A 12,340-nucleotide genomic window follows, 5' to 3' on the forward strand; every position below is an offset into this window, starting at 1 on the left:
GGTCAGTAAGGGTCAGAGCTGGAATTTGGATCCAGACAGGCTGGCTGCAGAGCCCTGCTCCTAACTACAGGATAATATGCTGTTAGGGTCCACCCCCCCAACCCCCACTTGCTGATGCTGCTTTTTTTATCCCATGAGCACAGCAGACAGCCCGGCCCACCTTCTTTGCCCGCAAGTTCGAAGCCGTGGTGAATCAGGAAATCATCGGGCAGCTGGACTATTACCTGTACGGGAACTACCCTGCAGGCACCCCTGGCCTCCGCTCCTACTGGGAGAATGTGTATGACGAGCCCGATGGCATCCACAGCCTGAGCGATGTGACACTCACCCTGTACCACTCCTTCGCCCGCCTGGGCCTGCGCCGGGCCCAGAAATCTCTGCACGCAGCCGAGGACAACAGCTGCCGGTGAGGCCACGGAGGGAGGGTAGCCGGCGGGACCTGGGACCGACGGGAGCTGGGATGCGGCTGGAAGTCAGGGGTGCAGAGCGGGAGCGTCCTTCTCTTTAGGGGCTGCAGCTCCATGCCTTCCTTCTCCCTGTGCCTCTGCCCAGAAATCATCTAGGCAATCAGCCAGTGTGCATGGCGTTTCCAGTCTAAGCCTCACTCCTGGCTTTACTTTTTCTGTCCTCAGAACACCAGATCTAACATTGACCTAATGATTTGCTTTCGGCTGACTCATTCCTGATGCTACACCTATGCATTCTAGAAGCAAGTGTTATGTCCTGATATTATATGGTAGTGTTTGCCTTCAAAGGAAGGGAACCATGAAAGTACAAAACTTTTTTTTTTTTTTTACTTTGCATGATGGAAAATGCGAAATACATACAAAATAGAGAGGATGGTATAATGCTATGTTCCCGTCACCCCGCCCTAGCAGTTACCAACCCCTGGCTGATCTTTCATCTTTACTTTTGCCCAGATGGGTTCGAAGCAAATCCCAGACATTTCATTTCAGCCTTAAATATTTTAATATATAGCTCTGAAAAATAAGGATCCCTTTTTAAAACATACCATGTCATTATTACGCCTAAACATATAACCAAAAAAAAATCACTTTAAAAGACAGAACTATTGCTTAAAATAGAATCATCTCACCTAGCACTAGCAGGTGCCAATTGGCACTTCAGGAAAGTGTGTTCTAGAATATATGGAAAGAAGAGAGATAGGAAACTAATTCAACAAAATCCCCTCCCCTCCCCTCCTTTCCCCTAAGCCTGCCAACCTTATCATTTCATGTGACTTTTTTTCCTTCTCTAGCAATATGCATTGCAATATGCATATTTACATAATTGCAACGGGAATTTGCTATCCTGTTCTCTTCACGTGGCGTTATACTGTTAGCCCCCATTTCCCCACATTGCTCTGCAGCTTCTGTAATGATAATAACCCTTTTTAATACCTCTAGTATTCCATTGAGTAGAAATTCCAGAATTTGCTTTAATCCAGCCCTTTACTGTTGCTATTGCCAGTAGTGTGCTCTTGTAAATAACATCCTGATGAATATCTTTTTGCAGAAAGCCTTTCTTTCCGTTCACTTTTCTGATTATTTCCTTAGGATGCATTCCCAGAGTGCTTCTAATCACTCTCTTTCTCTTTCTTTTTCTCCCTTCTCCTCTTCCTCTCACCTCCCCCTTTTAACAATATAGCGAAAACGAATTTTTCGAGCATCAGTCTTTTTTTTACTGTGCCTTCCTGTGTGTCTCTCTTTGCCTTGCTCTTCTGCCTTCTTAGGAAGGGAAGAGTAGAAGAAAGGAACTATCTTGTTCCCCAAAGCTCAGAAAACATGGGCAGGTTTCCCATGTGGTGCCCCCTTGTAGCCCGCTGGGTTTCTGCAGGGCCACAACAATTTTTTATTACCTCGTCATGTCCATAGGCTTCTCTTTTCCTGCAGGCTCTGGTTTATCTTAAAGGAAGACTAGTGTGAGTTAGGAACCCAAGACCTGCAGTTTGAAGTCAACTCTACTTACTAGCTGTTGACCTTGGGCAAGTCATTAACTTCTCTGAGCCTCAGTTTCCTCATCTGTAAAATGAAAAGAATAATAATGATCCTTACATCATAAGGTGTTGTGAAGTTTAAGGGACATATCTTCAAAAACTGCCTTATGAGTTAGGTAGTATTATTTTCTCCATTTTAACAGTGGCTTACATATCGCATGCTGAATAAATGTTTGTGTTGTTGCTTATATCTTACCTGCTGTTATTATTGAGCAGCCAAAGTGGTCAACCGTGAACCTGCTGCATAAGACAGTAACTGGGTCTGTCACTCTCTCACTGTGCTTTTCTTTGCCTACCATTCCCTCTGTCACTGCATGTCCACTGCACGTAGCTGCGGTGCCTTGAATCAAGCTCACTGGCGAGTGTCTTCCCCCATTGCTACTCTGATACTGTGGGGCAGCATCATGCCCCAGAACCACTGTAGGTGTCCCCAGTACACAGCACAGTGCCTTACTCTTGGGAGGCTAATGTTCAAGAATAGTTTTAATCACAAGCTTCCCAGAATGTATAAGGTAAATGATCTTATAGGAAATTCCAAAAGACACCCCCAATTTATTTAGGGTTGTTGGAATTTTCTCCTGGTACTTGTTTTGGAATGAAGTGAGCCATCGAATTGCCTTGGGCCTGGAATCCTCTAGCTCCTACCTCGTTTTTTATCTTAATGAAACTATTGTGCCTTGCTCTGGGCAAAGCTGATATATTTATGAATAGGAGTCTGCAAATAAATCAGCACAAAGGACTCTTATCCCAAAAGGCAAAAAAGAATGAATTCCTACCCCTGGGGTATCTGGGGAAACAGCAAAGTGAAAACTTAAAAAGTCTCATTTTATCTAGGCATTTCATGCAAATTGTGCCTTTCCAGTCTATAGTATAACCTTTTATAAAAATTATATTTATTGATTTCTTTCTCATTATAACGTAACACATGTGCATTGCAGGAATTTTGGAAATTGCACATTGAGAGAACAAGAAAATAAAGTTTGTTTGTAATCCACCACCCAGAGATAAGGATGTCAGTAATTGATTATGGTCTCCAAATTCAAGTGCCCTCTAGGGCCAGCAAGTAGCTTGTGTGAGTCTCTGTGGCCCCTGCAGGGTGGGCTGACCATGGCAACCTGCAGCACCTGTGGTGCTGAGCTCTAGCACATTCTGTGCGAATGCGGACTTGGAGTTGTGGACCACAGCTCCTGATTTTTTCAATGCTCACCTTATTTAAATAAGAAAGACAAATATCCTTGGGTCAAATGACTGCATTTGTGGCATCCTGTAGATTACTGTGTTGCATTCTCTCTTCTTAGAGAAGTAACAGTTTTAATTGCTTAAGGACCAAATACAGTCCAGATGAGGCATCAGAGGGCTTTGTGTTCAATCCTGGGTTACATGTATCCTAGATGTACCATAGAATCAACAGGGTTCAAGAGAAAATCCTTTTAGAGTTTTCACTCATTCCATAAGTATTGACTAAGCACCTACCACGTGTCAGGCTCTGGTAGGCACTGGACTTTCAGCCATGACCTAGACAGGCCAGGCCCCTAAGCACAAGTAAACCAGAACAAAAGATCAAGAAGGGTAAATGCTTTGCCAGAAAATGAAGGTAAAGTCATGTGACAGTGATGAGCTAATGATTTAAGATTCAGCACTCAATGATCTCTCTGAAGTGGTAACATTTGAGCAAAATGGTAAGACAGAGCCAGCCACGCAATCATAAGGGGAGAAAGAGCATTCTCATGCAGAGAGACTATCCTGTGCAAAGGCCCTGAGGCAGAAATGAGCTTAGCATGTTCAAGAACCCAAAATAAGGTCCCTGTGGCTAGAAGGTGGTAGATTGGGGCAGAGGGAGACAAAATGTGGCTAGAGAAAGAGGCAAGGCTTTGTAGGTCAGGTAAGGAGTTTGGATTTCATTGCAAGCCTTAAGCAAACCACTTGTGGCATTTGAGTGGGGGATGATGGATATCGCTGCTACAGTCATAGGTTATAGTGGACAGAAGTAGAAGGGCGGGACAATGAAGGAAGCCCTTGCAAAGGTCCAGGTAAGGAATGATGGTGGCTTGGACCAGGATTCTGGCAGTACATAAGGAGAATAGAGGGATTCTGGCAGTACATAAGGAGAATAGAGGATGGATTTGGGTGGCGACAATAGGATTTCTTGATAGATGGTGAGAGGAAGCAAATTAAAGTTAACTTCTCAATTTCTAGAGTGCTTGGCCCTCACTGCTTCCCTTCACCCTCTTAGTACTCAATGCAATTGACCACTCCCTTCTGGAAACACTTTCCTCTTTTGACTCCCGTGACAAGCTTTCCTGCTTTCTCCCACCCTCCCCAGCCCCCCCACCTTACAGAACAAACATATTGACAATGACATTGACAATTACTTGTCTGTTGCCACAATAAGGCTATGCAGCAAACAACCCCCAAATCAGTGTTTGTTTGTTTAATTTTAGTTTTTATTTTTATTTTGGGGGGCCTGGTACAGGGATCCAAACCCTTGTCCTTGGTGTTATTAGGTCACACTCTAACCTCCAATCCATGTTTTATAAGCATTTCCACAACACTCAAGTTTGCAGGTCATCTGGGCAGTTTTCCTGGTCTGGGCTGGCCTCACTCTCTCTGCAGCCAGCTGCAGGTCAGGAGGGTGGCTCTGTTGCTCATGGCTGGAAGTAGTTGGCTGATCTAGGTTGGCTTCAGCTGGGACAACTGGGGTGATTCAGCTCTGTTCCAGATGTTTCATCCTCTACCAGGATAGCCCAGCCATACTTTCCTGGTGGTGACAAATGGGCAAGAGAGGCAGGTGGAAAGGGACAATGCTTCTTGAGGCCCCGGCTCAGAACTGGCATGGCACCACTTCCACCACTTTCTGTTGACCAAAGAAGACCCACGAGGCAGGAAATAGATTCTCCATCACTGGTGCAAGGAATCCTGCAAAGTCACATGGAAGGGAACATGGATACAAGAGACATGAAAACTTGGGGACATTAACACAGGCAACCACAGACTCTTTCATGACTATATCTTTGCTGTCCAGTAAAGGAGCCACTAGCTGCATGTGGCTATTTAAGTTTATATTAACTCAAATTAAATAAAATGTACAATTCAGTATCTCAGTCACACTAGCCACATTTCAAGAGCTCAATAGTCACCTGTGGCTAGTGGCTGTTGTATTGGACAGCACACATGTAAAACATTTACATCATCGCAGAAAGTTCGGGTTTGGTCAGACAGCCCTGCCTAGACTTTGCTGCCATGGTGTAATAGCAACACAGCCCAGGGCTTTCCACTCCCAAAGTCCAGATCCAAAGCAGGTTTGCAGGTGTCCCTTCAGCAGGTTGATTTCCATACCTTTGGGTGTATATCCAGCAGTAGGATTGCTGGATTGTATGGCAGTTCTATCTGTAGTTGTTTGAGTAACCTCCACAATGGCTGCACCAATTTACAGTCCCACCAACAGTGTAGGAGGGTTCTCCTTTCTCCATATCCTTGCCAGAGTTTGTTATACTCTGACATTTTTTAAATTTTAATTTACCAATATACAGTGTAGTTGATTTTCATGTCCCTTTACCAATTCCTCTTTCCCCCCTCCCCCCTCCATCAACACCATATCTGTTCACTTGGCTTAACAAATTCAAGGAATTGTTGTGATTGTTGTGTCTTCTTCCCCCGACCCCACCATTTGTTTGTATATTTATTTATTTATTTTTAGCTCCCACAAAAATGTGAGAACATGTGGTATTTCTCTTTCTGTGCCTAATTTATTTCACTTAATATAATTTTTTTGCAAATAGTAGTATTTCATTCTTTTTTATAGCAGAGTAGTATTCCATTGTGTAGATATATCACAGTTTCCTTATCCACTCATCTAATGATGGACATTTGGGCTGTTTCCAACTCATGGCTATTGTAAAGAGTGCTGCAATAAACATTGGGGTAAAGGTATCCCTTTGACATGATGATTTCCATTCCTTTTGGTATATTCCCAGCAGTGGAATAGCTGGGTCATACGGTAGATCTATCTGAAATTGTTTGAGGAACCTCCATACCATTTTCCATGAAGGCTGCACCATTTTGCAGTCCCACCAACAGTGTATGAGGGCTCCTTTTTCTCTGCAACCTCACCAGCATTTATCGTTCAGAGTCTTTTGGATATTATCCATCCCAACGGGCATAAGATGTTATCTCAAAGTGGTTTTGATTTGCATTTCCCAAATGCTGACTGATGTTGAATATTTTTTCATGTGTATTCTCTGAATTTTTGATAATACCCAGTCTAACAGCGGTAAGAGGATATCTCAATGTGGCTTTGATTTGTTTACTGCAGCTCAATTTACAATAGCTAAGAGTTAGAACCCATGTAAACGTCCATTGATGGATGACTGGATAAGGAAAATGTAGTATATATACTTAATGGAATACTTCTCTGCCATAAAAAGAGTGAAATTCTGCCATTCACCGCAACATGGATGAACTTAAAGAAAATTATGTTAAGTGAAATAAGCCAGGCACAGAAAGAGAAATACCAAATGTCCTCACTCATAAGTGGGAACTAAAAAAAAATCAATAAACAAAAAAAAACCAAAGATACAGCTATCACAATAATACATTGAACTTTCAAAAGGCGAGAACAGATCCAAGGTTACCAGAGGTGGGAAAGTGGGAAGGAGAAAGAGGTTAGCAAGAAATTGTTAAAGGGCCACAAAATAGGATTACGTTGTGTAGTGTTGCATGTACTAATTATCCTCATTTGAACATCACATACTGCACACAGGTATTGATATCACTGCAGAACCCTACAGATATGTAATCAATTATGTTTCTATAAAAAATAATTTAATTTAATTTAATTTAATTTGATTTAAAAGCAGGTTTGCATGAGCCATGAATGCCCAGTGAACATCTGAAGATGGGGCAGGCTTTTTCATCAGAGCCCCCCGAGGCATCCAAGGCAGTGATTTCAGGAGAAGCATAAACACAGGAAGGCAGCTTCCCTAACCATTACAATTGGACATGAAGACTTAAAACTGCAGATGGGACCAGAGGGAAGGCAGCATTTAGCTAAGCGGAGACAGCGATTTGTGGAATTCTGGTTATTAAGGAGCCACAGGCACCCTCATAGTGGTGTGCAATTTACACATTGCAAAAGTGACAGCTTGTTATTTTACAAGTAGGAAGAACAACGAGCTGACCTCTCCATGCTCCTCCTCCTTTGCAATCTGCTCCCGCCCCTTCTTTGGGCATCTCTGCTTAGTTTCTCTGACCCTTTCAGCCAGCAAGCCTTTGTAGATCAAAGACAAGCATTTTAAGACAATAAGCTACCTATGTATGTATGTGCATGTGTATTGGGATTGTCAATGATTTTTCAAGATGATACCCCATGTTGGTGGTGAGAAAGACAGGGAGAACATAAATCAGACCTTCTGATAAAGTTAGGCAACCCCTTGGAGATTAGAAAAGAGAGAGGGAGGTGTTCCAAAAAAATTTTTCCTCAAGGATGTTCAATGCAGCACTGTTTAGAATCGCAAAAACTTAGAAACCAGAACTTGCTCTGTAAAGAATGATACTACATGCTTTAAAATACTGTTCATGTTTTCAGAGACTTTTCAGATATATGATAATGCTCGGGAAATAATATGAGGCTAAAGCAGAATATAGCCAGTGTATGTATTATAATCCCAAGTATGTAATATTTATGCAAATACACACACAGAAAATAAGGCTGAAGGGAAATAACGTCAACATGAAAGTGTTCCCACACCATTGTGGCTCCTCCATACCTAGCACCAGAGGACACAACAATTATCTGTGAATTGACATTATTTATGGGAAGAGGCGTTGAAAGTAGTCATTTTATTTTCTTTTTTGTACTTTCCTACAGTCAGCATGTTTTACATTTATAATGAGCAAAAATGCTATTTATAGTTATTGAGATCATAGATACGTAGAGAGCAGCTTTCAAAATGATGCAAAGGAATACAGTGAGCATTGTATAAAATGGGGACTATTTTAGGAACAGGACTAGCATAGTGGGTAGGGAGCCCCACTGACCTTACACACTTCAGGCCCTAACCCATGAGCTCCTGTGCTTTCAGGTACTACCCAATGGGCCACCCAGCCTCAGTCCACCTCTACTTCCTTGCTGACCGCTTCCAGGGCTTTCTTATCAAGCACCATGCTACCAATCTGGCCATGAGCAAACTCGAGACCCTGGAGACATGGGTGATGCCAAAGAAAGTCTTCAAGATCGCAAGCCCACCCAGCGACTTTGGGAGGCTTCAGTTTTCTGAGGTGAGTGACCAGATGCTGTCAAATTTCATCATGTTTTGTGGCTCCCTTGCTGGATCTGTTCCACAATTTGACACTTGTAGTTGGAGATAAAGGAGAAGGGGACTTAGAGAGCCCTAAAGATGAGCTCACCCTGGGCCTGGAGAATGTTCTTCAGGCCCAAACACTGAAACCAGTGTCTTAAATAGGGAAGGAGGAGAGGGACAGGGGCTGGCCAACATCAGCAGACCAAACCAACCTGGAACCTTGTCTGATTTTTAGAGTAGAATTTCTGCTCCTCTTAATTTTTTATCCTAGCCAGTAACTCCTCCTAAAAAGGCATTAGTAGAAGACTGATAACAATCCAGTTTCCTAATAAAGTAGTGACATTAATCCCAGTTTACAGATTGGAGATTGAGGCTTATGGAGACCCAATGATTTTCTGGATCATAGGCAGGAAATGGAAGTGCTCAAAATTGAACCTAGGTCTCTTTGACCACAAATCCCACACTTAATTGTTTTTGTCTCCCCAGATCCTATAGGTTAGTGTAAAGTAAGCACCAGATCAATCATTAAATACATGAGTGGTGAGTGGATGGATGGGTGGATGGATGGATAGATGGACAGATGTACGGACAAATGGATAGACAGACAAATGAATGGACAAATGAATGGGTAGATGGACAGATAGATGGATGGATAGACAGACATATGGATGGAAGGATAGATGGATGAATGAGTGGACAAATGGATGGATGGATGGATGGATGGATGGATGGATGGATGGATGGATGGATGGATAGATGGATGGATGGGTTGAAGGATGGGTGGGTCAATGGATGGACAGATGGACTGATACCTGGATGCATGGATCCATAGCATGCAGTCTACCCCTCCCCAATACAGGATCAGCTTTTAGTTATTTTTCTGGCAGGAGAGATGGATTTACCCAGTACCACCCTGTCACATCAGCCCTGCCTCCAGACCCATATAGCCCTACATGATCTGGCCTCTGTCCCGAGCTGCTCTCCTCCCCACTTACACTTCTTGTGTCTGTGTCAAACATGCCACGCTTGTTCCTGCCTTGAGTTGATCCCCCTACCTACAGTGCTTTCCCTAGGTTGTCACATAGCTGGCTTTTTTTTTTTTTTCTTTCTGACCTAAATCCAAATGGTGCACCTTCAGAGAAGACTTCCCTGGCCACTCACTTATGCCACAGTAGCTACATGAAACATTCCTATTTTCTTGTTCTTTTTCTTAGCATTTGCCATCTAAAATTATCTTGTTGATTTATCTGATTACTAATTGGTTGCCCACAAGAGAGCTGGAACTATATCTCCCTTGTTCACGTCTGTATCCCCAGCACCTAGAAGAGTACATGTCATTTGTGGATACTGAATGTGATTGTTGAATGAAGGAGTAAATGTACATGGGGGGTGATACTGGAAGGAAGGGGAAACATGATCAAGCTTGGTGAGTGTTGCCCACACATCACTCCAGCATCTGATTTCTTCCTTCCCCGTGTCAACAAGTAGCTAAGGAGATGATTCATTTCAATGAGCTTGGCTGCTGGGTTAGGGATAAAGAGTCTGATTTTAGGATATAGAGGATCTTGAGGGGCTGGGAGTATGGTGAGGGGAGGGGCGGTCTCACCTGCTTATATTTTACTTGCTAGTTCTTCTCCAGCCCCCTGTGGCCTTGCCCTGGTTGACCTGTGCACCACTGAATGGGTCCCCATGTCAAACAGGCACCTGTGAGAGTTTCTTGTTAAGCCAACATTTTTAATTAAGGTTCCTAATGGGTTGGCTGGATTTGAGCTGCCGGGGGAGCCCACTTCATAAACTACTGGTGTCAGGGGCAATTTGACTGCCCCAGTTGGACTGAGCGGCCAGTTGAAGACATTAATGTCCCATTAAAGAGATGGATGCCTGGTGTCTTGGCTCTCCCTGTGTGTCGGCTTGCTGTTGGGTGACTGGGCTCCTCTGGCAGTAACAAATGATGTTGGCCACTGCATGGCTAGTGATTTGTGAGAGTTTTTACTATAAGTCTAGTACCCTCAGTGTGAGAACCACCAAGATCACTGGCAGAAATAACAGAATGCGATGCAGAGTCCTAATCTTGTATTTTGAATTTTTTTTCTAGTCTTAATTATTTTTAATGGCAAAGGTGTAAAACTGAACAAAAATGAAGGGGAGACCTACAGGGCCACTTTGTGGGCTGTTGAGAATCTCCTTAGTGTTAGCACCATCTCAGGCCTCTCATAGTACCCAACTCACAGCAGATGGCCTGTGTTGTTTGACAGCTCAGATCGATTCTCCAATCCATGGGAATCGCATGCTATTGACTTGGAGAAGAGATGCTCATTCTTTCTGCAGGCCATCACCAAGTGCCGATGATGTGCCAGGTTCAGGAAGGACAGCATGAACCAGACAAACCAGGCCCCTGCTGTCATGGAATTGCAGTCTTGGGGGCAGCCAGCCAATGAGTGAGCAAATAAATAAACAAAAATAGTTCAGAGAATGACAACTGTCATATCACTCAGATGATTGCTGAGGACTTGGGAGGTTGATGGGAACTATCTTGGATAGGATAAGTCATTTGGGAAGGATTTTCTAAGGAGGTGAGTTTAGATCTGAAACCTGAAAAAGAGCCAGCCATGGGGAGATCTGGAACATCTGAGCTGAGAAAAGAGCAGGTGCAAAGGGCTTGAGACTCCAGGAAGGAGCTAGGAGAACTCAAGGAGCAGCAAGGCCAGTGTGGCCAGAGTATAGTGAGTGAGAAGAAAGCTGGTAGGAGAGGGGTCTCAGAGGAGACAGAGGTCTTTCAGACCCTGCAAAGATGTTCAGATTGTATTGTAAGTGCAGTGGGAAGCCTTTGGTGGGTTAGAAGCTAGGGAGCTGTATGTAAAGCTTGAACTTGAATGTGTATTCAAATTTGGGTAGTTGATCATTTTGCAGTGAATGGTTGTAGACTTCCACAGTGAGGCCCAGTGAGAAAAGGTTGGGGATCACAGAGGATGTGACAGCAACAGGGTTCCATCTGAAGCCACCCTACCTCCTGTCATGCTTGGAGGCTGCCCCTGACTTTCTCTTCACACTCCTCAGTTTACAAACAGACCCAGGTTTTTTGTCAGCTGCTCCATAACTCTCCACCTGAGTTATCTTGCTTTTAGAACTCTGATCTCAGAGAACTGTTCATCCCCATTTCTTTGGAGGATCCAAGGACAGTGTTCTGGAAAGTCCCCACAGGCCCCTAACTGGTCAAAAATCCCTAGCTTAAGTATGATCCCAAAATAATTTTGTGACTTTTGTGTATTCATTTTGTTAGTATCTATTGGAAACCTCTGTGTGGAGGGCCTGGGTGCATAGGGAACTGTGTGTGCCCAGCCCCTACTCATTCAATATGTGTTCAAGTTCAAGATAGACAGGTGATAGATAGGTAGATGGATGGATAGATAGACAATAGACAGACAGATATATAGATTATAGATAGATAATAGATATATAGATAGATGGCAGACAGACTGATAGGTAGACATGCAGACAGATGATTGATAGGCAGATGAGAAACATAGAGATAGGTAGATGATAGACAGACAGATGATAGATAAAGATAGATAGATGATAGGAAAACATAGATGACAGGTGGATCAGTAGATAGATAGAAGATAGATTATGGATGATTGATAGCTGATAGATGAGGCATAAATATATGGACAGATGATAGATGAAAAATGGAGATAGTTGGATGATTGATAGATGAGAAATAATATATAGATAGATGATAGACATATGAGAAATATACAGATGATATGTAGATGAGAAATAAATACATACATATATAGATAGATGATTGATAGATAGTGAAACGATAGATGGATATATAGGTACAGGTTGAGCATCCCAAATCCCAAAATCTGAAATCCAAAATGCTCCAAAATCTGAAACTTTCTGAGCACCCACATGATGCTCCAATGAGCTTCAGATTTTCAGATTTGAGATGCTCAACTGGTGAGTATGTTGCAAATATTTCAGAATCCAAAAAAGTACAAAGTCTGAAACACTTCTGGTCCCAAGCATTTCAGATAAAGTA

The 12,340-nt window shown here is 43.0% G+C and overlaps 1 protein-coding gene across 1 annotated transcript in view; it reads left to right on the top strand.

Annotated features, from left to right (window-relative positions):
- XYLT1 (xylosyltransferase 1) overlaps nt 1–12,340 on the top strand; it is a 318,277-nt gene that overhangs the window by 290,938 nt on the left and 14,999 nt on the right. The window contains exons 9-10 of the mRNA XM_063099789.1: nt 144–406; nt 8,077–8,272. Of these exons, the coding sequence (XP_062955859.1) occupies nt 144–406; nt 8,077–8,272 (459 nt within the window). The remainder of the gene's footprint in view (nt 1–143; nt 407–8,076; nt 8,273–12,340) is intronic.

Source organism: Cynocephalus volans, chromosome 6 (assembly GCF_027409185.1).
Source record: "Cynocephalus volans isolate mCynVol1 chromosome 6, mCynVol1.pri, whole genome shotgun sequence".
Taxonomy (NCBI): domain Eukaryota; kingdom Metazoa; phylum Chordata; class Mammalia; order Dermoptera; family Cynocephalidae; genus Cynocephalus; species Cynocephalus volans.